The 27563-nt window shown below is 45.5% G+C and overlaps 1 protein-coding gene across 4 annotated transcripts in view; it reads left to right on the forward strand.

The window, feature by feature from the left end:
• The first annotated feature begins 12184 nt into the window (after positions 1–12184).
• The window catches only part of DPH6 (diphthamine biosynthesis 6), a 186876-nt gene continuing 171497 nt past the window's right edge, over positions 12185–27563 (forward strand). For 2 of the 4 annotated variants that reach the window (XM_077464771.1, XM_077464775.1), the window contains exons 1-2: positions 12185–12312; positions 23041–23135. In XM_077464771.1, the coding sequence (XP_077320897.1) occupies positions 12290–12312; positions 23041–23135 (118 nt within the window). In that variant the 5' untranslated portion in view covers positions 12185–12289. The remainder of the gene's footprint in view (positions 12313–23040; positions 23136–27563) is intronic. The other 2 variants (XM_077464772.1, XM_077464773.1) reach the window with 2 other exon arrangements.

The raw sequence follows: 27563 nt of genomic DNA on the forward strand, positions 1-27563 counted from the left end.
GGTGGTAAAGCGGCGCTAATATATACTTTACTGTCATTTTAGCAGCGCTATTCAGCCACTAGCGGGGTGGTTTTAACCCCCGCTGGCGGCCGAATAAGGGTAAAAACTGCTGGCATAGCGCTGCTGCAGCGGCGCTATGCCGTCGGTTTAGCGCTGCTGCCCCATTGTTTTTAATGGGAAGGGGTGCTTTTTTGAATACACCACTCCTACAGCACTGCAAAGATGTGGCTTGAAGGACCTTTTGTATCTTCCTGCAAGCGCACCGCTCCATTGTGAAAGCACTTTCACATTGGAGACACAGGAGCGGTTCTTTACAGGCACTATGCGGGCGCTATTTTTAGCGCTGTAGCGCCTTTAAAGTGCCTCAGTGTGAAAGTGCTCTTAGTCACTCAGTACCTATCACCCTTCTGACCCTAGCTAAGCTCCACCCAAAATCTTTAATGAAATCTTGCCAGGAATGAAAATGAACTCTCCTCACTTGCTTAACCACTTGCTTACTGAGCACTTAAACCCACCTCCTGCCCAGAACACTTTTTAGCTTTTAGCGCTGTCACTCTTTGAATAACAATTGCGTGGTCATGCAACACTGTACCCAAATTGAATTTTTGTCATTTTTTTTTCACACAAATAGAGCTTTCCTTGGGTGGTATTTAATCACCCCTGGGGTTTTTATTTTTTGTTAAACAAACAAAAAAGATGGAAAAATTTTGAAAAAAATAAATCGTTTCATAGTTAAAATTTTGCACATATCATAATTTTTCTCCTTCATTGATATGCGCTGATGAGGCAGCACTGATGGGCACTGATAGGCTGCACTGGTGGGTAGTGATGGACGAACTTCCAACGGGACGTTTCGCGAACGTGGCCAAAAGTTTGAACCACAAAGTTTGCGGCGGACCCCATAGACTTTAATGGCAGGCGAATCTTAAAAACCTCCAGGTCATATTTTCAGCCACAAAATACTTACTAGCTGTGCACACATAGTCCCACAACATGGACACTGACATAACAAAAGTATTAAGTGAAACTGGGATCGAGAACAACAAGCATTCATTTTTATCTGTGAAATTTTGACAATTCAGGAATGCATGAAGGCCATGGAGGCCAGGGCAGGCTATGAAGGGGTGCAGGAGATGATCAGTGCCACAGTAAGGGCAGCGCAGTCCTGTGCCTGTGTCCCAGTGTGCCAACCTGTGCTTGAGCCCCTCCCTCTGCCCGGCCCTTACCCCCACCTATGCAGGGCTCCACTGCGGTGGTCCGGGGGTGCCAGTCCAGTGCGGATCCTCAGCCATGGTGCTGGCACTGCCTGCTGATTGGCTTCTCCGCTGCTATCTCCCTCACTGTCTGAAACCAGCACCGTGATAGAGACTGAGCACTGACACCAGCACCGTGATAGAGACTGAGCACTGACACCAGCACTGAGATAGAGAGCACTGACACCAGCACCGTGATAGAAAGCACTGACACCAGCACCGAGATAGAGAGCATTGACACCAGCACTGATACCAGCAACTCGCTGCGAGACCCAAAAATATGACACTGCTCAGCCTCTTCAAACAGGAGGGTATGGGCATATAGTACGGTGTGCTTTTTTTGTACCGGTAAGTGAGCCAAAGGTAGAAAATAGGTCTGTGTGCTCGATTAAATAAATCGTTTATAGAGGTATGCATATACCTGGTCTACTGGTCACATGTGTTGAATTCCTCCGAAATCCATGCCTCATTCATTTTTATAAATGTCAACACTATATAAAGGTCAACACTGTTGTGAGCTAGGCGACTGTGCTTATCGGTCACAATCCCCCCTGCTGCGATGAACGTCCTTTCGGCCAGGACACTGGACAAGGGGCAAGCAAACAGTTCCATTGCAAATTGGGCAAGCTCTGGCCAGAGGTCAAGCCTGCCCACCCAGTAGTCCAGGGGTTCATCACTCCTCAGAGCGTCCACATTGGCCGTTAACCCGATGTAGTCGGACACCTGTCAGTCTAGGCATTCCCTGATGCTGGATCCGGATAAGACCTGTCGATGGGTCGGCTGAAAGAATGATCTCATATCAGAAGTCACCAACACATATTCAAACCGCCCTCTTTTTGCAGGCGCTGTTGGATTGGTACCCGCAACTCTTTCTCTGGGAGTGGGAATTCCTCCTCTGCCAGCGCATGCAAAAGCAGAATGCAGCATTTCTCAAAGCAAGGCCTGGAAGTGCTCCATTCTGACAGCCCTTTGTGATGGTGGTAACATTTCCGCCATTTTGTGTTTGTACCGGGATTCTAAGTATGTTGCCACCCAATACTGGTCCTTGACCTTTATGCTTTTTATACGGGGGTCCCTGTTAAAACACTGGAGGATGAAGGCCCCCATTTGCACTAAACTGGAAGCGGTGTGGTGGCCTGGCTCCTGCTCATCATCCAGGATAATGTCGTCATCCTCGTTCTCCTCTCCCCATCCACGCACAACAACAGAGATTCCAGAAAGGTTTAAAGCATGCTCTTCTTTCTCCTCCTCATCCGCCCCGGCACCATCCTCCTTTGACTCCTCTTCAGACTCCTGTTGTTGACTTGTCTCAGATAGAGTAGCCCCCCCTGGGAATTCATCCAGAATTGCGACTTCCTCATCTTCCTGATCCTGCTCCTCCACGGCTTGATCAATGACACGACACAATGCATGCTCCATAAAGAAGGCATAAGGTACCATGTCACTGATGGCGCCATGGCTGCAACTGACCAGTTTGGTGATCTCATCAAATGGCCGCAGAAGTCTGCATGCGGCGCGAATGAGCAGCTACTGGCGCGGTGAAAAAAAAACAAGCTCCCAGAACCTGTTCTGCCGCAAAGTTCGTGCAGGTAGTCGTTAACTGCACGTTTCTCCTAGAGCAGCCTATCAAGCATATAGAAGGTTGAGTTCCATCGCAACGGGCAATCGCAAATAAGACGTCTGACCGGCAGATTGTGTCGCCGCTGAATGTCAGCAAGGCGAGCCATGGCCGTGTAAGATCTTCTGAAATGGGCCGAGATTTTCCTTGCCTGCTGCAAGATGTCCTGGACCCCAGGGTATTTGACAACGAATCGCTGCACGACCAAGTTTAAGACATGTGGCATGCATGGCACATGTGTAATTTTGCCCTGTTTCAATGCGCTAAGCAGATTGGCACCGTTGTCACACACCACTTTACCAACTGTCAAATTTTGCAATGTTAGCCACTGATCTGCCTGTGAACGCAAAGCTGAAAGGAGTGCAGGGCCAGTGTGGCTCTTGGCTTCAAGGCACAACAGACGCAGCACAGCATGGCAACGTCTCACCTGGCATGTCGAATAGGTTCTGGGGATCTTGGGCGGCGCAGTGGAAGAGACGCTAGCAGCGGAAAAGGAGGAATCAGCCGAGGAGGAGAGGGAGGAGGATGGAGTAGGAGGAGGAGAAGAAGAGGCAGGCCTGCATGCAATCCGTGGCGGTAAAACCAAATCTACACGGGTGCCACAGGTTACATGTTTGACGGCCGTCAGAAGGTTCACCCAGTGGGCAGTAAAAGTTATATACCTTCCCTGCCTGTGTTTGCTAGACCACGTGTCTGTGGTCAGATGTATCTTGGCACTGACACTGTGTGCTAGAGATACATTCACTTGCCACTGAACATGGCCATATAGCTCTGGGATGCCCTTCTGTGAGAAAAGCTTCCTTCCTGGGACCTTCCATTGTGGTGTTCCAATGGCCACAAATTTTCGAAAGGCCTCCGAGTCCACCAGTTTATATGGCAGTAGTTGGTGGGCTATCAGTTCTGACAAGCCAGCTGTCACCTTTTGGGCAAGAGGGTTATCCGGCGTCATCATTTTTTTACGCTCGAACATTTGGCCTACGGAAGCCTGTCTTTTTCCAGAAAAACGTGAGGACGGCATGATGGAAGGTGGAGTGGAGGACAATTGTGAGGAGAGAGGAGAAGGAGAAGTAGAAGACGAGGCTGGACGGTGGGAGCCTGGAGTGTGGCTTTGTGTGTTCCGTTGCTCCCACTGGGCTCGGTGATGGCAGCTCATGTGCCTTCTTAAGGCGGTCGTCCCTAGGTGAGTGTTGGGCTTACAGCGACTTATGCGTTGACTGCAAAGGTTTCAGATGGCAACACTATTGTCAGCAGCGGACACGTTAAAAAAGCCCACACTGCGGAGCCATGTGCCGGCATCCTGGGAGCTCCAGATGTGACTGTATATGGTTGATGCCTCGCTCCTGATACATTAGCAGTCTGCTTTGTCCCTCCTGGGCAATCTAAGTTCCGCCTGCTTCTCCTCCCTATCTGCTGGTCCATATCTCCCTCTGAACTCCCCTCCTCTTCCTTTCTTGTGGGCACCCACATGACATCACTAGACACGTCATAATCGACGTCACCTTCCCCACCGCTATAATTAGAGATCTCGGAGTAGGCAGCAACACCGGGGGCCAACCTCCTCCTTGGGCTGATCTGGGTACTGTCGTCAGACTGCTGAGTGGCGGTTGTTGCTACCTCCTCTTCCTGATCCAATGCCAAGAATGGCTGCGCATCGGAAATATCTTGTGATGGATTGGAAAATAATTCCTGTGACTCAAGCGGAAGGTATGTGGTGATGTTGGTGGTAGTGTCTTTGGGGGTGCACACAGCAGAGAGTGAAGAGGGTGCAGATCAAGAGGATGAGGAGGGTGCAGAAGAGTAAGGCTGAGTGAGCCACTCAACCAAGTCTGGTGCGTCCTTTGACGTAATCGCACGCACCTTCTGCAATTTGCCACTTTGGCTCAAGCCTGTTGCTCCTGCCCTACCCTTACCACCCTTGCGGAAGGGCCTGCCTCTTCCTCTGCCTGTCATATTTTAAATGACCCTGTGACAAAAGTCTCTAGAGAAGTGCAGTATGTATGTATGTGGAAGAAAGTATACAACTCCCCGCTTCAATCTGTCGTTTTTGGGGGCCACTGGTCTATCACACCAGTTATAATACTTTTTAAATTGTCACAGTTTGTCACTCTTTGTAGTATCGCTGCAGAACCGCTCAGCAGTCACAATGCTGCACAGTGGAAATGCACTATACTATGCTTTATAAATGTCAAGTATTTTATACATGTATTACACCCCAACATACTGCACACCAAATAGTACACCTATACTAGTCCTTAAAAGGAGCTTTGTGGACCTAATAGTAGCTAGCTAGTAGCTAGTGATTTGCAGATGGTCCCTGCTCCAAAAACCAAACTGTCCCTCCCTACACTGAGAAAGACAGCTGCAGAATCGGTCAGCAGTAGTGATGGACGAACTTCCGACTGGACGTTTCGCGAACGTGGTTCGCAAACCGTAATGCCGCGTACACACGGGCGGATTGTATGGCGTACTTAGTCCGTCGAAACACATTTCAGCGGACAATCCGCTCGTGTGTGGGCTTCAGCGGACTTTTTCAGCGTGCAGTCCGGAGTACTAAGTATTTCGGTTTTTTCGAAATTCTGTCCGTCGTACTTTGGTTTCAGCGGACAATACGGTCGTCAGTATGCTATTTGGACGGACCAAGAATGACGCATGCCCAGAAAGGATTTACAGGGCGGAAGGGTGCTTTGCTGTGTCTTGGACTTCCTATTTCTAGTCCCGTCGTACGTGCTGTACACGTCATCCTGCAAGCTTTCGACGGACTGTTTGTGCATCCGTGTGTGGTCAAGTCCGTTCAGTGGAAAGTATGACGGACTGTCCGTCGGATTGTATGACGGACTAAGTACGCCATACAATCCACTCGTGTGTACGCGGCATAATGTTCGCGGCGGGCTACATTGACTTCAATGGGAGGCGAACTTTACAAACCTACAGGTCAAATTTGCAGCCACAAAATAATTACTAGCTGTGCACACATAGTCCCACCACATGGCCAATGACATAACACATGTATGAGGTGAATCTGGGATCGACAACTACAAGCATTTTTTTTTATATGTGAAATTGTGACAATTCAGGACTGTGGAGCGCATGAAGGCAATGGAGGAGAGGGAAGGTCAGGGTAGGCAAAGAAGAGGGTGCAGGAGATGATCATCAGCACCGTGATATAGAGCACTGACACCTGCACTGTGATAGAGTGATCTGACACCAGCACCGTGATAGAGAGCACTGACATCAGCAGTGTGACATACAGCAATGACACCTGCACCGTGATAGAGTGATCTGACACCAGCACCGTGATAGAGAGCACTGACATCAGCAGCGTGACATACAGCAATGACACCTGCACCGTAATATACAGCACTGACACCTGCACCGTAAGCAGCCCCAGGAGGAAGTCAGCATAGCACAGGGATGGTGGGAGCCCTTCATAATGAGCATAGCACAGGGATGGTGGGAGCCCCTCATAATATGCACAGCAGAGGTACAGGCCCAGGAGGAAGTCAGCATAGCACAGGGATGGTGGGAGCCCCTCATAATAAGCAGCCCCAGGAGGAAGTCAGCATAGTACAGGGATGGTGGGAGCCCCTCATAATATGCACAGTAGAGGTATAGCCCCAGGAGTAAGTCAGCATAGCACAGGGATGGTGGGAGCCCCTCATAATAAGCAGCCCCAGGAGGAAGTCAGCATAGCACAGGGATGGTGGGAGCCCCTCATAATGAGCATAGCACAGGGATGGTGGGAGCCCCTCATAATATGCACAGCAGAGGTACAGTCCCAGGAGTAAGTCAGCATAGCACAGGGATGGTGGGAGCCCCTCATAATAAGCAGCGCCAGGAGGAAGTCAGCATAGCACAGGGATGGTGGGAGCCCCTCATAATGAGCATAGCACAGGGATGGTGGGAGCCCCTCATAATATGCACAGCAGAGGTACAGCCCCAGGAGGAAGTCAGCACAGCACAGGGATGGTGGGAGCCCCTCATAATAAGCATCCTCAGGAGGAAGTCAACACAGCACAGGGATGGTGGGAGCCCCTCATAATAAGCAGCCCAAGGAGGAAGTCAAGTATGTGCAAGTATTTTATACGTGTATTACACAACTATATACTGCACACCAAATAGTACACCTATACCAGTCCTTAAGGACCTTTGTGGAACTAGTAGGTTGTGATTAGCAGACTGTACCTCAGTCCCTATACTGATAAAGGACTGCTGCAGAATAGGGCAGCAGTGGGCAGTAGTGCACCTCAACCCTATATATTGTGGACCTATACCAGTCCTTAAGGATTAGCAGACTGTACCTCACTCAACCCTATATACTCTAGTACGCTATACCTTACCAGTCCTTAGAAGGACCTTTGTGGAACTAGTAGGTTGTGATTAGCAGACTGTACCTCACTCAACCCTATATACTGTAGTACACTATACCTTACCAGTCCTAATAAGGACCTTTGTGGAACTAGTAGGTTGTGTTTAGCAGACTGTACCTCAGTCCCTAAACTGATAAAGGACTGCTGCAGAATAGGGCAGCAGTCAGCAGTAGTGCACCTCAGCCCTATATATTGTGGACCTATACCAGTCCTTAAGGATTAGCAGACTGTACCTCACTCAACCCTATATACTCTAGTACGCTATACCTTACCAGTCCTTAAGGACCTTTGTGGAACTAGTAGGTTGTGATTATCAGACTGTACCTCAGTCCCTATACTCATAAAGGATACTGTAGCAGAAGGGCAGCAGTCAAGTATAATATTCTTTCTATATTTGGAAGAAAGAATATTATACGTGAACAGCCCTATTACCATACCAGTCTTGAAAAGGACCTTTGTGGACCTAATAGTAACAGCTAATGATTAAACTGACTGTCCCTCACTGCTACACACAGCTTCCTGTCTGTCCCTATTTAAACTGACAAAACACAGGCTGCTGCAACAATAACTTGAATAGCACTGCACTCAAAACTATATCCTGTACTACTACACCATACCAGTCCTGAAAAGGACCTTTGTGGACCTAATAGTAACAGTTAATGATTAAACTGACTGTCCCTCTCTGCAACACACAGCGTCCTGTCTGTCTCTATCTGCACTGAGAAAAGATAATCTGCTGCAACAATGACTTGAATAGTAGTGCCTCAAACCTATATCCTGAACTACACCTATACCATACCAGTCCTTAAAAGAACTTTTGTGGACCTAATAGCTAGCGATTTGTGTCACTGCAGTCTCTCCCTGCTCCACACAGCAACCTCTCCCTATAGTGACAGTAGAAAGAATGTAAAATGGCCGCCGGATCGGGTCTATTTATAAGTTAAGGGGAATGTCCAAGTGTCCATGTGCTGTAATGTCTCAATTGGCTGTCCTGTACCACATGATGGATGTGTCATCATAGGTCAAAGTTCTTTTACACAGTAAACACGTAAGTCCGCCGGGCGAACAACGGCAATAGTCCGCCGATCAGGCGGACCGCGAACAGCCGAAATTCGCCGCAAACCGACCGCCGGGCGAACAGTTCGGCCATCCCTAGTCAGCAGCACAGCAGTGCAGTGCACTATATATGCTTTCTATATTTGAAAGAAAGTATATTATATGTGTACAACCCTATATACTGTACACCTATAAAAAGGCCTTTGTGGACCTAGTAGCTAGTGATTTGCAGACTGTCCCTCAGTCCCTACACTGATAAAAGACAGCTGCAGAATTGGTCAGCACTCAGATCAGCAGTCAAGTATAATAGGCTTTCTATATTTGAAAGAAAGTATATTATACGTGTACAACCCTATATACTGTACACCTATACCAGTCCTTAAAAGGACCTTTGTGGACCTAATAGTAATAGCTAGTGATTAAACTGACTGTCCCTGCTCCACACAGCATCCTGTCCCTACACTGACAAAAGACAGCTGCAGAATCGGTCAGCAGTGCACTCAGCAATCAGCAGCACAGCAGTCAGCAGCAGTGCACCAGAACCCTATATACTGTACACCTATACCAGTCCTTAAAAGGACTTTTGTGGACCTAATAGCTAGCGATTTGTGTCGCTACAGCCTTTTCCCGCTCCACACAGAAACCTCTCCCTACACTGACAAAAGACAGAATGTAAAATGGCCGCCAGATCAGGTCTATTTATAAGGTAGGCGGCATGTCCAATTGTCCATGTGCTGAAATGTCTCAATTGGCTGTCCTGTACCCCATGATGGATGTGTCATCATGGGTCAAAGTTCTTTCACAATGTAAACTCATATGTCCGATGCACGAACAGCGGCAGAAGTCTGCCAGTTTGGCGAATCGCGAACACACAAAATTTGCCGCAAACCGAACCCTGGGCGAACCGCAAGGCCATCCCTACTGGTGGGCACTGATAGGCACAGATAAGGCGGCACTGATAGGCACAGATAAGGTGGCACTGATGGGGACAGATAAGGCAGTACCGATGGGGACAGATAAGGCGGCACTGATGGCCGCTGATAAGATGGCATCGATGGTTCCTGATGGGTGGCACTGATACGTGGCACTGATAGGTGTTACTGATAGGTAATAAAGACAAATATCCCTGCGCCAACCAAATGAATAAAGAGGGACAGGTACTGCTGCAAACACTGAGGGAAATATCAGAACCCGGGTTAAGCAAAGAAAGAATAGAATAGTGCTACGCTGTACAAATAAAGTGCAAAAGTGGAAAGGGTATTAAACCACACTACCAAGAGGCAATGATACCCATCAGGGCTGGACTGGGACAGAAATTCGGCCCTGGACGTCATCCAGATCGGCCCACTTACGTTTTGAGTGTCCCATCAGCATCCCCTTTACATCAGATTCTCATCACCAGCTCTTTACATCAGAGTCCCACCACCAGCTCCTTGCATCAGAGTCCCACCACCAGCTCCTTGCATCAGAGTCCCACCACCAGCTTCTTGCATCAGAGTCCCACCACCAGCTCCTTGCATCAGAGTCCCACCACCAGCTCCTTGCATCAGAGTGTCCCCCTCCCACATGTACTCACGGTTCTAAAGGCAGCCTTTCTTCTTCCTCTCTCCAGTCATGTGATAACAAGCGATAGGGGAGAGAGGAAGGAAAGTCTGCTGACCGTGTCTATCTCCCCCTGCAGGCTGGAGGGAGCAGAAAGCCTAATGCTCTCTCCAGCATATCTCGGAGACTGCTCCTCCTGACAGGAGTGAAATCGAAATCACTCACTGTCAGAGAGGAGCGGCTCCAGGACTGCACCAGACCGGCCCACTGAGCCATCGGCCCACCGGGAATCTCCCGGTAGTCCCGATGGCCAGTACATGCCTGATACCCATAAAAACTTTAGGTGGAGTGCAATAGATGCAAATACATAAATGAACAAATAAAACTTCCTTCGATGCAAATAGAGAATATAAAAAAGAAATCACAGTATGTCCCACAAGCAATGACTGTGAAAAAACCCTTTTCCAAAATAAAGTGCAAAATTTATAGTGACTCAGTATTGATCAAAAAATAAATAAACATATAAAGTGCTGGTGCTAGTAAACGTTGTGAAAAAAAGTTGATATATATATATAATGAATCGCAGTATATTAAAACGTATATCCAAAAAATTAATAGAATAGAATAATAATAAAATGAATAAAATAAATCAATGAATAAAATAAATCAATGTCCGTGCAACAGTTTCTCTTTCAAGGATAAGGTACAACTTATGGTGACTGAATATCCATCCATCAAATTATTATTAATTATAAAGTGCCGGTGCTGGTAAACATTTCTGCAGTGCACTGCCGGTGATGAGTGGCTTCTCCCCTTCTGTGAAGTTAAGTATATGGGTGTCCCCTTACCTTACTGCTTTTTACGGTCATTGCTTGTGGGACATACTGTGATTTCTTTTTTATATTCTCTATTTGCATTAAGGGAAGTTTTATTTGTTTGTTTATGTATTTGCGTCTATTGCACTCCACCTAAAGTTTTTATGCGTACCATTGCCTCTTGGTAGTGTGGTTTAATACCCTTTCCACTTCTGCACTTTACTTGTACAGCGCAGCACTATTCTATTCTTTCTTTTTTTGTTACTGATAGGTACCACTGATAGATGGAACTGATGGGCACTGGTAGGTGACACTGATGGGCAGCACTGTTAATGAGGCACTGATTGGGGACATTGATAGGTGGCACTGTGGGCACTGATGGGTGGCATTGTGGGCACTGGTAGGTGGCACTGGCAGGTGGCACAGGTGGGCACAGATGAGCTAGCGGCTGCTCTCCTTGATTGGGACTGATGTCCCTCTGACAGCCACCAGTGATCACCTTTTTTTCCCCCACCCAACATGATCGGCTGTCATTGCCCGATCCCGACCCCTTACTCTGATTTGTGATCCAGTGTGTCTCATAGACTCGCTGATCACAGAGTGCACCGGGGGGGGGCCACAGGCCGCTCAAGCATGGGGGGACGTCCCTCCCGGCAAGGTAGGTCTGCCCTGTAGCCGTCATTCGGCTATAGTGCGCATGTGAAGCGGTTAAGAAACCTACCTGCCCACACGCTTCTTTGTATAACTACACTGCACTATAAGTGTCCTGATTATCAGTGCAGTCCCAACAGTGCTGCCAATCTGTGCCTACCAGTGCTGCCAATCAGTGTCTCCTATCATTGCCACCTATCAGAGCCCATCAGTGCCGCCTATCAGTGCAGCCTTAGCAGTGCCCCCCAGTATTGCCTATCAGTGCCTCCTCATCAGTGACACCTATCAGTGCTCATCAGTGCAGCCCCATCAATGCCCACCAGTGTTGCCTATCAGTGCTTATCAGTGCTGCCAATCAGTGCCTCTTCATCAGTGTCACCTGTCAGTGTCACCTATCAGTGCAGCCTCATTAGTGTCCATGAGTGAAAGAGAAAAAATACCTGTTTGCTAAATTTTATAACAAACAATGAAAAATGTTTATTTTTTTAAGAAAATTGTCGGCGTATTTACATTTGTTTAGCAAAAAATCTAGTGATGATTAAATACCACCAAAAATAAGCTCTTATTGTGTGAAAGAAATGATACAAATCTCGTTTGTGTGCAGTGCTACATTGTTAAGAATTAACCATGTCAGTGAATGAATCTGGGCCCCTTTTTTTTTTAAACACTCTTCCCTGTCAGTGTATGCTGTGTACACATTGCAATGTTGTGGCACCCATTCATTTATATATAATAGTTGTATATACTGTATACTTTGTGTTGTATAAAATATAACAGAAGTAAACACTTGCTGTTTGCCAGTCATAAGACGGCTGTGATCTCTCACAGGCTACACTGAGCTGTTCTCGGTCTGCCTGCTGCTCTCTGTACAGGCATTGCTGTAGTCACCTAAGTGTTTGGGGTCCTGATACACAGAGCCACATGTCCGGTCACTTCCTGGTTAGCAGAAGCAGAGCCGCGCATCATTGAAGAGGACCTGTTCCCACAATGAAGGTGGTTGCTCTAATCAGGTGATACATTAGGATGAGCAGTGACATTATGAATGCGAGCAGGCTGGCTGTCTGCTGTGTGAGCTGAGAGTCCACATACTCAGGAGCTTTCTATTGTATGACACTCGCATCTCATTACTTCATGTAGACTGCTTGTATTCCACATTCATTCCAACACTCCTTACATTACTACAGTGATAACACCTCATGCTGCAACCCCCTCAGGTATTAAATCATTAAAGGTGATGGAATAAATGATCAAATAATATGAACAGGCGTTGCCAATTTCACTAATACGTATCAAACCGGGCAAATCCTGCAGACAGGAAAGTGTTTACTGTGGTGAATTGTCAGCTCGTGCACAACGAGTGCGTTCACTAATTCTAACAGCATTATTTAAAGTGTAAAGGCAAAACGAGGGTTATAACCCCTGTCAGTTTGTTTTGCCATCTGTGTCCCATAGGGGAGATTGCTCTTAACTTCCCGTCCCATAGCCAAACAGGAAGTGTGCGGAAATCCCTCCAAAGGGTGTCACCAGCATCATCAAAACTAGTGTCCCCATTGGATGATTTACCCTCTATTATTGTTCTCATGCCTACTCAAAATTTGGGATTTCACTTTCAGTGATAATGGTAAACAGGACACATAGAGAGGGTGAAGCTTCCAAACGGGGGGCACAGACAGCAATAACACCGGACTGGGGTTCTAATCCCTCTCCATTCTATCTAAAAAAAAATTCCTTCAGTTACACTTAACAAAAAAATTAGTAATGATTCCGCAGAGAGGTATAGAATACAAATGAATAGTCAGTAAAATCTCAAAAATAGCAAATCACGTGCATGTCTACATTTGTAGTTCTGTGGCCGGTTTGAATGGTTTGTTGTCATATTTCTGAGTTTTTTTTTTCTTTTGGTTGTACTAGAATTGCAGATATTTTTTAACCACTGGGCACTTAAACACCCTTAATAACCAGACCAATTTTCAGCTTTCGGTGCTCTCACATTTTGAATGACAATTACTCGTCATGCAACACTGGACCTATATGAAATTTTTGTCCTTTTTTCACACAAATGGAGCTTTCTTTTGGCGGTATTTAATCACCGCTGGGTTTTTATTTTTTGTGCTATAAAAGAAAAAATACCGAAAATTCTGTAAAAAAATGAATTTTTCTTTGTTTCTGTTATAAAATTTAGCAAATTAGTAATTTTTTCTTCATAAATTTTGGCCAAAATTTATACTACTACATATCTTTGGTAAAAATAAGTACAAATTGGTGGATATTATTTGGTCTTTGTGAAAGTTAGAGAGTCCACAAGCTATGGCGCCAATATCTGAAAATTGATCACACCTGAAGTACTGACGGCCTATTTCAATTCTTGAGACCCTAACATGCCATAAAAGTACAAATACCCCCCAAATGACCCCTATTTGTAAAGAAGACATTCCAAGGGAATTAGTAAGAGGCATGATGAGTTTTTTGAAGTTGTCATTTTTTCCCACAATTCTTTGCAAAATCAAGATTTTTTTTACTTTTTTTTTTTTTCACAAAATTGTCATATTATCAGTTTATTTCTCACACAGCATATGCATACCACAAATTACACCCCAAAACACATTCTGCTATTACTCCCGAGTATGGCGATACCACATGTGTGAGACTTTTACACAGTGTGGCCACATACAGAGGCCCAACATGCAGGGAGCGCCATCAGGCGTTCTGGAGCACCCAGGACAATTCTGACATTTCTCTCCTACATGTAAAAATCATCATTTATTTGCTAGAAAATTACATAGAATCCCAAAACATTATATATATATGTTTTTTTAGCAAACACCCTGGAGAATACAATGGTGGTCGTTGCAACTTTTTATCTCGCACGGTATTTGCGCAGCAATTTTTCGAATGCTTTTTTTGGGAAAAAAAACAGTTTTGTGCTTAAAAAAAAAACACAGTAAAGTTAGCCCAATTTTTGCATAATGTGAAAGATGAAGTTACACCGAGTAAATAGATACCTAACATGTCACTCTTCAAAATTGCACAGGCTCGTGGAATGGCGCCAAATGTCGCTACTTAAAAATCCCCAAAGGCGACGATTTAATTTTTTTTTACTGGTTATATGTTTTGAGTTACAGAGGAGGTCTAGGGCTAGAATTATTGCTCTCGCTCTAACGTTCGCAGTGATACCTCACATGTGTGGTTTGAACACCGTTTTCATATGTGGGCGGGACTTACGTATGCGTTCGCTTCTGCATGCGAGCACATGGGGACATAAATTTATAATGTTCATATAAATTTTTTTATAATGTTCATATAAATTTTTTTATTGTTCATTTTACTTTATTTATTTTAGTTTGACATTTTTTCCCCAAAAATAAATTTTTTGATCACTTTTATTCCTATTACAAGGAATGTAAACATCCCTTGTAATAGGAATATGGCATGACAGGTCCTCTTTACGGTGAGATATGGGGTCAATAAGACCCCGCATCTCACCTCTAAGCTGGGAAGCCTGAAAAAAAAAAAGATTCTGGATTTGATCGTATTGGCGAGTCGGTATAAGCACCGTAGGGCGGCGTTAGGGGGGGGGGGGGGTGTCTATGGCTGGGTATTGCAGGGTATCACCGACTATGGCTGGGTATGGCTGGGTATCTCAGAATATGGCTGGGTATCTCAGAGTATGGCTGGGTATCTCAGAGTATGGCGTTGCAGAGTATTGCGTTGCAGAGCATTGCAGGATATTGGAGGGTGTTGCAGAGCATTGCAGAGTGTTGCACGGTATTGGCGGGTGTTGCAGAGCATTGCAGAGTGTTGCAGGGTATTGGTGGGTGTTGCAGAGCATTGCAGAGTGTTGCACGGTATTGGCGGGTGTTGCAGAGTGTTGCAGGGTATTGGTGGGTGTTGCAGAGCATTGCAGAGTGTTGCAGGGTATTGGCGGGTTTTGCAGAGCGTTGCAGGGTATTGCAGAGTATTGCAGAGTATTGCAGAGTATTGCAGGGTATTGCAGAGTAATGGCAGTGTAATGCAGAGTATTGCAGGGTAATGCAGAGTGTTGCAGGGTAATGCAGAGTGTTGCAGGGTAATGCAGAGTGTTGCAGGGTAATGCAGAGTGTTGCAGGGTAATGCAGAGTGTTGCAGGGTAATGCAGAGTGTTGCAGGGTAATGCAGAGTGTTGCAGGGTAATGCAGAGTGTTGCAGGGTAATGCAGAGTGTTGCAGGGTAATGCAGGGTAATGCAGAGTATTGCAGAGTATTGCAGAGTATTGCAGGGTATTGCAGAGTAATGGCAGGGTATTGCAGAGTATTGGCAGGGAATTGAGGGGTTAATTTTCGGTGAGCAGCGATGTGGGCACTGCAGATGCAGCCCACATCGCTGCTGACACCGATCTCTTCCCCCTCCGCTGTTCCGATTGGTACAGAGAGGGGGAGGGAGGAACCGGCGTCATAACATGACGCCGGTTTGTTTACAAGTGATCACTCCGTCATTTGACGGAGCGATGACGTGGTAAACAGCCGCTATGAGCGGCCGTTTACCGTGATCCGTGATGGACCCGGCGGTCACGGATGCTCTTGAGTGCGCACGGAATTCTGGGTGGACGTCATATGACGGCCTCCCAGAGTTAAGAAACCGCCCTGTAGCCATCATTCGGCTATAGGGCGGTTGTTAAGTGGTTAAATGGTGCCATGGATTTGTTTGTCCAGTGGTGCTCATCTTCTGTGTGGAATGATGGCCGGCATTACCCAATATATATATCCAATAATCCAGGGGGATTAGTAAAATTAGGCGGCTGAGCCACAGTTTTGCTGACAACACCCCTCCCTCCTCAGATTGTACCAATACAGCCAGACAGGGCTGTACACATGCCCCTGATGTGATGCTTTGACATTTTTAACTCAGGGTGCTTTAATAGCTATGGGTGGGAGTGATGTTTTGAGATTGCTTCCACGCTGCAGTGTCATGAAGACAGGTGGGGGCCATCTTCCCCTCACTCGTTTCCATGTCAGCCCAGGGGACAGACGCGATCTCCTCCGCTGCTGTCGACGGTTCCGGTAAACGGCGGAGGACAGAGGATCGCAGTGGGGCTCCACTCCCACCAATGATAAAAGTGATCTTGCGGCAAATCCACCGCAGAGACCACTTTTATCTTGTAGCCTACTGCTGGCTGAACACGGGGATACCGGGGTTATGGCAGCTAACTGCTGCCATAACTACGATATCCGTCCCCAAAGTAAGGACATACATCGGCATGCGGCGGTCGACAAGTGGTTAACAGTCTTCCATTCAGGTATCGCCAGCTGTTGCTGTCCCAGGCAGAGTACATTTGGTATCATTCCATAGAGATGAGCTCAGGCGTGTTCGCATGCTCCACGTGCAGAGCCAGCCAGGAAGTCGGCGCAGCGCTGAGCTAATCACAGGTAGCGAGAAATTTCCCGATCGCTGCAATGGCGCATCAGGGCAATGTCTCACTGCCTGTGATTAGCGCAGCGCAGACTTCCTGGCAGGCTCTGCACGTGGAGCATGCGAACACGCCAGAGCTGATCCTTATCACACCACCTGTGACAGGAGCTGGTGCTACAGTGGGGACGAAAATTATTCAGACCCCCTTAAATTTTTCACTCTTTGTTATATTGCAGCCATTTGCTAAAATCATTTAAATTCATTTTTTTCCTCATTAATGTACACACAGCACCCCATATTGACAGAAAAACGCAGAATTGTTAAAATTTTTGCTGATTTATTAAAAAAATAAAAACTGAAATATCACATGGTCCTAAGTATTCAGACCCTTTGCTGTGACACTCATATATTTAACTCAGGTGCTGATCATCCTTGAGATGGTTCTACACCTTCATTTGAGTCCAGTTGTGTTCGATTATATTATAATTGGACTTGATTAGGAAAGCCACACACTGGTCTATATAAGACCTTACAGTTTACAGTGCATGTCAGAGCAAATCAGAATCATGAGGTCAAAGGAACTGCCTGAAGAGCTCAGAGACAGAATTGTGGCAAGGCACAGATCTGGCCAAGGTTACAAAAAAATTCTGCTGCACTTAAGGTTCCCAAGAGCACACTGGCCTCCATAATCCTTAAATGGAAGACGTTTGGGACAACCAGAACCCTTCCTAGAGCTGGCCGCCCAGCCAAACCGAGCTATCGGGGGAGAAGAGCCTTGGTGAGAGAGGTAAATAAGAACCCAAAGATCACTGTGGCTGAGCTCCAGAGATGCAGTCGGGAGAAATTTGTAGAAAGTCAACCATCACTGCAGCCCTCCTCCAGTCAGGACTTTATGCCAGAGTGGCCCGACGGAAGCCCCTCTTCAGTGCAAGACACATGAAAGCCTGCATGGAGTTTGCTAAAAAAAAAAACACCTGAAGGACTCCAAGATGGTGAGAAATAAGATTCTTTGGTCTGATGAGACCAAGGTAGAATTTTTTGGCCTTAATTCTAAGTGGTTTGTGTGGAGAAAACCTGGTACTGCTCATCACCTGTCCAATACAGTCCCAACAGTGAAGCATGGTGGTGGCAGCATCATGCTGTGGGGGTGTTTTTCAGCTGCAGGGGCAGGATGACTGGTTGCAATCGATGGAAAGATGAATGCGGCCAAGTACAGGGATATCTTGGACAAAAACCTTCTCCAGAGTGCTCAGGACCCCAGACTGAGCCGAAGGTTTACCTTCCAACAAAACAATGACCCTAAGCACCCAGCTAAAATAATGAAGGAGTGGCTTCACAACAACTCCATGACTGTTCTTGAATGACCCGGCCAGAGCCCTGACTTAAACCCAATTGCCCATCTCTGGAGAGACCTAATAATGGCTGTCCACCAATGTTTACCATCCAACCTGACAGAACAGAAGAGGATCTGCAAGGAAGAATGCAGAGAATCCCCAAATCCAGGTGTGAAACACTTGTTGCATCTTTCCCAAAAAGACTCATGGCTGTATTAGATCAAAAGGGTGCTTCTACTAAATACTGAGCAAGGGTCTGAATACTTAGGACCATGTGATATTTCAGTTTTTATTTTTTAATAAATCTTCAAAAATGTCAACAACTCTGTGTTTTTCTGTCAATATGGGGTGCTGTGTGTACATTAATGAGGAAAAAAAATTACTTAAATGATATTAGCAATATAATAAAGAGTGAAACGTTTAAGGTGGTCTGAATACTTTCTGTCCCCACTGTATACAGGAAGCATTGGATTATGTGGCTCTGCTCCACAGCCGCTTGCTTCCTCTACCAGTGGCTTCATTTACAACACTAATGCTCTGGGACAACGGATCGGCAACCCACAATCTGAGCTTACTAACCAGCCACCCCGGAGCAAGAGGTTGTGGGCCACATCAGAAGGCTACACAGGCCACTGGTTGGACACCCCTGCTTTACATTTTCTATGGCTGAAAGCTGGCCTTTCTGAATGGGCATGGAGATCTGACACTTTAGCTCGACACGCAGTCTAAGGCCTACTTTAGCTTGCATAAGAACACTTTATTGTGCAAGGAGGCAGCCCATCACAGTGTTGGGCCAGTGGAAATGGGTAGTGATCGCAAAAATTTGGGGAGGTGGGGGTAGACAAGAGGGAGCTGATGGGCTACCCCCATGAGACTCCAAGGAATGCTCACTTACACACTCCTACTTCCTTGCACAAGGGACCACCTGTGCATCCCACGTTGGTGAAGTTGGCCCTTCGCACGGGTGTATACACTCATGCGAATGAGGCCTAATACATAGTTGTTGGTAGACCTAATCTAATCAGATAGCAGGGTGTATGGCCAGCCTGCGTACACTTACAGGCCACTTTTATTAGGTACACCTTACTAGTACTGGGTTGGACCCCCCCTTTGCCTTCAGAACAGCCTTAAATCTTCATGGTATCGTTTCAACAAGATGTTGGAAACATTCCACAGAGATATTGGGCTATATTGACATGATAGCATTACGCAGTTGCTGCAGATTTTTCGGCTGCACATTCATGATGCAAATCTCCTACCACATCCCAAAGGTGCTCTATTGGATTGAGATCTGGTGACTGTGGAGACCATTGTCATGTTCAAGAAACTAGTGGTGAGATTATTTGAGCTGTGTGCATTATCCAGAAGATGGATACACTGTAGTCATAAAGGGATGGATATGGTCAGCAACAATACTCAGGTAGGCCGCGGCGTTTAAATAATGCTCAATTGGTACTAAGGGGCCCAAAGCTTGCCAACAAAATATCCCCCACATCATTACAACACCAGGCTGAACCCTTGATACAAGGCAGAATGGATCCATGATTTCATGTTGTTTACACCAAATTCTGACCCGACCATCTGAATGTCGCAGCTGAAATCGAGACTCCTCAGAGCAGGCACCGTTTTTCCAATCTTCTATTGTCCAATTTTGGTGAGCTTGTGTGAATTGTAGTCTCAGTTTCCTGTTCTTAGCAGACAGGAGTGGCATCTGGTGCGGTCTTCTGCTACTGTAGCCCATCTGCTTCAAGGTTTGATGTGTTGTGCATTCAGAGATGGTATTCTGCATACCTTGGTTGTAATGCGTGGTTATTTGAGTTACTGTTGCCTTTCTATCATCTCTAACCAGTCTGCCCATTCTCCTCTGACCTCTGATATCAACAAAGCATTTTCCTCCACACAACCTCCACTTACTGGACATTTTCTCTTTTTCAGGCCATTCCCTGTAAACCCTAGAGATGATTGATTATGAAAATCCCAGTAGATCAGAAGTTTTTTAAACCACTTGCCGACCAGCGCATGCCAATGTACGTTGGCAAAAGGGTGTACAGGTATGTCCCCTTTAAGAAGCGGTGTCGCAGGCGTGGGTCCCGTGGACTCGATGTCTGCCAGGTGCCCACGATCGTGTCACGGAGAGGAAGAACGGGGAGATGCTTTTGTAAACAAAGCATATCCCCGTTCTGCCTAGTGACAGGACAGTGGTTACAGCTCTCTCTCTCATCGAGTGACTGCTGTCCTGTGTGTTGAAGTCGAACTCCCTACGATACACTTAACCCCTTCACTGCCCCTTAGTGGTTAATCCCTTCACTGCCAGTGTCATTTACAGAGTAATCAATGCATTTTTATAGCATTGATCGCTGTATAAATGACAATGGTCCCAAAATAGTGTCAAAAATGGCCGATGTGTGCGCCATAATGTCGCAGTCCCGAAAAAAAATCGCAGATTGCCGCCATTTCCAATATAAAAAAAAATGTTTAAATAAAAATGCCATAATACAATCCCCATATTTTGTAGATGCTATAAATTTTGCGCAAACCAATCAATATATGCTTATTGCCATTTTTTTTTTTTTTTACCAAAAATACTGAGGAGAAAAATATTTTTTTATATATTTTTTGGGGATATTTATTGAAGCAAAAACTAAAAAATATTGCGTTTTTTTTTTTTCAAAAATTGACGCTCTTTTTTTGTTTAAAAAAAAATAAAAACCTCAGAGGCGATCAAATACCCCCAAAAGAATGCTCTATTTGTGGGAAAAAAAGGAGTCAATTTTGTTTGGGTACAACGTCGCAGGACTGTGCAATTGTCAGTTAAAGCGGCGTAGTGCCGTATCGCAAAAAGTGCTCTGGCCAGGAAGGGGGTAAAATCCTCTGGGGCTGAAGTGGTTAAATCCCCTTTCTTCCTCATTCTGATGCTCGGTTTGAGCTTCAGCAAGTCGTCTTTACCACGTTTAGATGCCTAAATGCATTGAGCTGATGCCATGTGATTGGCTGATTAGCAATTTGTGTTACCAAGCAATTGAACACGTGTACCTAATAAAGTGGCCGGTGAGTGTATGTGTGTTACATATATAAAATCCCTCCAATAACTCCAGCCAAAACATGGCTGTACATTGTGGTGCACTGCATCTGAACAAATAATGTGTGTCTGATTTTTATTTTGTGCAATAAAAGTTCAATTTAAAAAAGTATTATGTATAAAAAAAAAAAAAAAAAGTCCTAAAAAAACATTAAAAGAGCCACTCACACAGACAAGATACAAAGGCATACATAAAAAGCTGTTATGCAGCACTTTGTAGGTATTTCCACACACACCAGATGTATAAAAATAATTTATCCATAATTTATGTTAAACTTTAAACTAATAAGAAAGCACAGTTTTTTTTTTATATTTTCCTTTATTAACAAATTTGAGTGTCATCATTTTTCATGGTTCTACGAGTGCGCACAATTTTGAGGTTACACACTATTTGGTATTTAATAACTCGGCACTGTCTTATCTTTTGTACGTCATTGAAATGGTTATTGTGATTTGGATGCAATAAAAATATTTAGTGTATTTATTATTCAAAATGTAGATTTCCTAAACATGTATGCAAATGTTGTGCAATATACAAACCCAGGATTTACACAGACCCAGTCGTCCAGCAAAACTGACAATGACGGGGGCTTGGGAATTATGACTGCCAGGGGGCTTCAGCAGTTGAAACATTTTTTTTTTAAGGGTTGCACATAGAGATTTATAGGCATTTTATATGCCGAGTGTAAACTTTCCTGTGCTTTCCATCACCCATAGAGCCAAAGGTGCTGCTGACAGCCTTCCATTCAAGTGATGCGTGACTCGTATACGTGGCCAATGTATTTCTCAAACGCCAAATGTTCATGTACTTGTACGTTACAAAAGTATAGCTGCGGCTCCCCATTAGATTCTAAATATTATAATTACATGTATTAGTATCAGCATACAGATATTAGGGGTCCTTAAAGTGGATGTAAACCCACTCTCATCCTTTCTAAACGACTGCAATATTGATTATCTAGGAGGATATACATGCCTCCTGCATGTATACTTATCTGCCAAATGTATCCCCTCTGTCTGCTATGAGACCTGAAAAACTGCAGATTATGTGGGTGGGCCTGTTTTCCAGGGCTCAGTGGGTGGAGTCGTGATGTCAGTAGACTCCCCGCCCACCTCTACACTCCCCTTATCAACATGCATTTTCTCCTGTGTATTTCTTACACTGAACTTCTGCTATGATCACTAACATCCAGTCAAAACCCAGAAAAGTCCCCACATGACTTCAGCATGCCAAATCATGCTGAGGTGTGGAAGAGCCAATCCTTGCAGAGCTGCTGAAGAAAGGAGTGGGAGGGAATTAAAAAAGAATGCATGTCTTAGGCTAGTGCACAAGAGATGTAAATCACCTGCCAATCACAGCAAGGGGGAAGAACGGACAAAGATTTCACTGTTTGTCCGTTTTATTTCACTGAAAAAAAGATATGAGGATTGCTCAGAGCTGGATTAACTCTTTGTGGCAAAACTGGGCACAGCTGATATGAAATCCCATACTCTATATTGTGCCAGACACTTTAAGGCCTCAATCACACAGATGCTGAGATGGTCTACTGTAAACTGGTCAGTTTTTCTGGCATCTTTAGCTTCCAGGTTCTGTGTGCAGGAATCTATTAGAATGCAGCGGCTGCATGGACACAGCTGTTTGTCATAATGTGACAGGCATATAAGTGCAGGTGGGTGGCTCCTGCACGCCTGTGACATTAGGATGAGTGGCTGTGTCCGTGCAGACCTTGCATCCTAATAGACTTCAGTGGGCTGCGGCACCTGGAGGCCAGAGTCGCCAGAAAAAATGGACTGTTTAAAGGCCTGCCTCTGCATTTTTGGTGAATTGTAAGTGTCTCAGGTAATGGTTTTTGTTCTGGAAAATGAGACATCACCACCTGTATGATTCTGCACAAAGTTTCCAACTGTCTGACCCATACATTGTGTAAATCTTTTTTTAGTGGCGGAAAGGACAGTTGCTACAATATGATGCAGTGTGTCATGGCAGGTCACCAAATCGTTGCCCTTGCTAACTTGAAGCCTCCTGACAGTGCAGGTAAGGATGAATAATCTTATGTATATGGGTTGATGCATAGCAGTTAGCAAAGCATTAAATCCATGCTAAGGAGTAAGGATGAGCCGAACACGCCCTGGTTCGGTTCGCAGCAGAACATGCGAACAGGCAAAAAATTTGTGTGAACACCGTTAAAGTCTATGGGACACGAACGTGAATAATCAAAAGTGCTAATTTTAAGGAGACATTTCTCGATCTCTGCAGCCATGGATTGGGAAAATCTCTCACTGCCTGTGATTTGCGCTGTGCAGTGCCGACTTCCTGGCGGGCTCTGCACGTGTGGGTTGCAAACATGCCTGAGCTCATGCTTAATGCTGCACAATAAAACCTGTGGCTTTGTGTAACCAAAAAAAATGTGTGAACACCTGCTGGTTTATTGACAATTTTTGGCCTATTTGGGAAATATTTAGACATTTTGCCACGGCACGGGTGTCAACGCTCATTTGAATGAGGCCTAATTCGATGTGAATTTCACATGCTTTTTTTTCATATTGTTATATTCAGCTATGACAGGGAAGCTGTGAGGCTACTGCAGTTATGTGCAAGCACCCACCTGCAGCACTTTGTATCTGCAACAGTACAACGCCCCTCACCAGTGACAGAGCCTCTTTAAAGGGCAGTTATAGTGAAAAGGTGAAAGCAGTCAGTGAGCTACTAACGCTATTATGTAACTTACCTTCAGGTTGAGCTATGGTCTTCCGTACTGTATATATATTTTATATATATATATATATATATATATATGTGCTGCAGCACTTCATTATGATTGTAAATTAATCTGCACTTGGTTTTCTTTATCCAAATAGCTGTTTATCCTGCCAATGAAGTCCACCTAATGCAGATTCCCTTGGTGTGGCAACGATATTGCACTGCTTCTGAATTTGGAGCAGAGTTGCCACTTTCATGTAGACTGTGCCTATTTGAGTAATACAGTGGAATGAAGAAAGGGTTGCTATCAGCATTGTCACTGCTGATTTATGGGCCTTTAGCTTATCATGTATAATTACTGAAACACACTAATTGTGAGCTGAAGTGTCTAGGAGGGGAAGCGTGTGAGACACAAATGAAGGAGGATTTAGCTCAGTCAAGGAAGGTAAAGGAAGTTTTTTGTTTACTTTATGAGTTTTGTGCATTATATAGTAACTGGATTTGGGACTTGTTTAGACTGTCTTACGTGGTGCCTTTAGTTGTATTTTAAAGTGTTGGTGCTACAATCCCCTCTGTTATATTAAATGATGTGCCCCGGTGTGTTTGTTTTTTATAAAATACACTGCTATTTACCTTATTTTATAGCTTATTTTATAGCTCAGCTCGGTGCTTACGGTCGCCTCTCTCCACTCTCGATCTGACAGCAAAGCATCCCCCGCTGTTATCCAGGAGGAGAAGAGAGGCAGCCAGCCGGTCACATGAGCACCACTTTAAAATAAGGTTTAATGCAGTGTATTTTTCTTTATCGTACATCACGGGACAAAGAGCAGCCATAATAACTAACTGGGTTATACGCCACCTATTAGTGAATGGACACTGGTAAATCAATCAAATAAGAAGTCCTCCCCTATATAACCCCTCCTACACAGGAAGTACCTCAGTTTTTTCGCCAGTGTCTGTTAGGTGGATGGAGCATACTTGGAGGTCTGGACAGTTCTATTAGAAATCATGGACTTCAATCGGATCCATTAGAAAAAACTGTCAGCCAAAATGGATGGTACCTGAGCCTCAAAGATTCTTTGAGGTTTTACCTGTAATGCAGCCTTATGGCGCTGGACCCTGCGTAATGGAAACTTGCACAGTGTTTGTTCTGACCAAGGTGCTTTCCTGCAGGGTGCTATACAAGTCCAGGGGATACTAGCGAGTAAGGATGAGCTCAGGCGTGTTTGCATGCTCCACGTGCAGAGCCCGCCAGGAAGTCGACGCAGTGCTGCGCTAATCACAGGCGAGACATTGCCCCGATGCGCGGCTGCAGAGATCGGGCAATGTCTCACTGCCTGTGATTAGTGCAGCGCTGCACCGACTTCCTGGTGGGCTCTGCACAGCGAGTATCCAAGCACGCCTGAGCTCATCTTTACTAGTGAGGTGTGAGTACTTACGATGGGAGAAATATGTGGCCAGACAAGTCATGATTATATACTGCTTACTGCTTAATCCAGGGGGCCTGTACAACTGAAAGTCGATACATCCCTAGCAGTGCACTTTAAAGTGTTGGGTCTCCAGAACACTGTGCATTTGGCACAAAATAGTATGGGGCCTGGTGCAGTTGAACAGGTGCATACTTGAAACTTCAGAATAACATGCATTTAGTCTACAGGAGCTTACTTTTAAGCTGAAGCAGGAAAAGGCCGCGTGGCATGCACATGTGCTAAGCTAGTAAAAACTAGTATGGGGCCAAGTACAGCATAGTATACATGCTTGAAAGCTTGTTGCCTAAACGCATGCTTCAGTTAACACATGTTTTGCATAGATGTTGCATACATACATGTGACATAAGCACATGTTTGGAAGAACATGGGCATTGGTGTACTTGCTGGAGTTGTGTCTCCAGGATAAAATACATTGGGTCTGCAGTAGCTCAGTTTTGGGCTCCTTTTCACACTTGTGCGATTTGAAAGTCACGCATTTTGGCCGCGACTTTAATGCGGGTTGAGGGCGCACGAATGTGAAGGGTACTCATTGGAAATCATGGGGTGTGACTTCTCAGGCGACCTTGCAGTCCCAAGTCGCAGGACAGGTCGCACAGGTGTTGAAGCAGCATAGAGGCTGCATTGGATGCCTGTGTACTTGCTAATCCTGACTATAACTAGTATGGGCCCAGTTGAGTATGTGTAGCTTAGTATACATACTTGCTTACTTGCATAGAACACAAGCCTGCATAGGCACGTGGTCACAGAGGGCCCCGCCCCATGGCCCCCCACGCTCAAACAGGGGGCGCTCAGCATGCAGCCTCCTGAGGCTGGCCACGACAGTCCATCTCTGCGTGGACACGTTGCGTAAACGCAGGTTTTTATAAGCATGAGTGCGTATGCATGTTGCATAGATAGATATACATGTTTGCGTTGATACATGTTTGCATAGATGCGTGTGTCATAACATATGTTGCACAAACACGTTTCATAAACGCATGCTTGCTTATTCCATAAATGCGGGTCTCCATGGGCACCTATTAAGTAAGTGCATGTTTGCATGGACATGCGCGTTCATGTTTTTGCCTAAACACCTATTTGCTTAAACACATACCTACATGCTTCCATAAACACATGCCTCCATAAATACATATTGGTTAAACGTACACTAGCAGGTTTTCATTCATACTGCATACATAAATGCTTGGTTTAAACTGTATACATATGTGCTTACAGTAAACTGTATACGTATGTGCTTAGTTGCATTAAACGGTATACATATGTGCTTGTTTGCCTAGGACTACATACATACGTGCTTATTTGCTTTGGGATACATACAGATGTGCTTAAAGTGGTTGTAAACCCTTACAAACCACTTTGACCTACGGGTAAGCCTAGATTAAGGCTTACCTGTAGGTCCAAGAAATATCTCCTAAACCTATACAGTTTAGGAGATATTTACCAAAAGACAGCCACTGCTGTCTACGGCGCATGTGCCGTATACAGCGGCGCGCAGGCGCACTGGGCAGGCCGCAGACCATGGCGATATGCCGCGAGTGTCGGCTCCTGTGCGCATGCGCCGGAGTGACGTCATCGCTGCTCTGGCGAATCACAGCCGAAAGTCACTTCGGGATCCATGGCAGCGGCGAACATGAAGACGGAGGACCGCTTCGGGGGCTTTGTTCTCATGTAAGTTATTCATAATGAGCTAGTAGGCTATGCATAGAACAATAGAACAATAATATAGTTGCTACGTTATTTACCTGTTATACCAGTTAAATGGTTCCAGAAAGGAGAGGTAGCCGGGGAAGGCAGGTTCACTGCTCTCAGGTTCAGTGATCTGGCGGTGTCCACATCCCCCCCCCCCAATGGACAGTGGTGTCAGATACATCTGAGCCACTGGTGTTTTGGCATTGCAGCATTTTCCTGACGCATTCATTTTTCATCACATGGACTGCGGCCGCATCACCTTGATCATGCCTGATCTTTGTTGATTGAAGCAGGATCAAGCCTGGTTAGTATATGGATGTGAGACTGCCTGAGTATACCAGATGCTCTAAGATTTCCCCCACCTGTGTGAGGGAGGCATCTGAGGCTGCTGTGTTTTGAGAGTATCTCAGACCAGAAGATCTTAGGGCAGTCTTTAAAGGGGTTTTTTGCGCCATCTTTAGCCAGCAAAAGCTTGGTAGGTAGGTACGCCACTTTTGGCCTTTCGGGGTCTGCCGCAAAATTGTCAGTCTTTTGCCTTGCATTTGACTCTTGGAGAAGAAGGTATGGGCTCATTAAAAATAAA

The sequence above is a fragment of the Lithobates pipiens genome, unplaced genomic scaffold (assembly GCF_037356315.1).
Source record: "Lithobates pipiens isolate NorthernLeopardFrog02 unplaced genomic scaffold, aLitPip1_a1.2 Scaffold_30, whole genome shotgun sequence".
In the NCBI taxonomy this organism is placed as follows: Eukaryota; Metazoa; Chordata; class Amphibia; order Anura; family Ranidae; genus Lithobates; species Lithobates pipiens.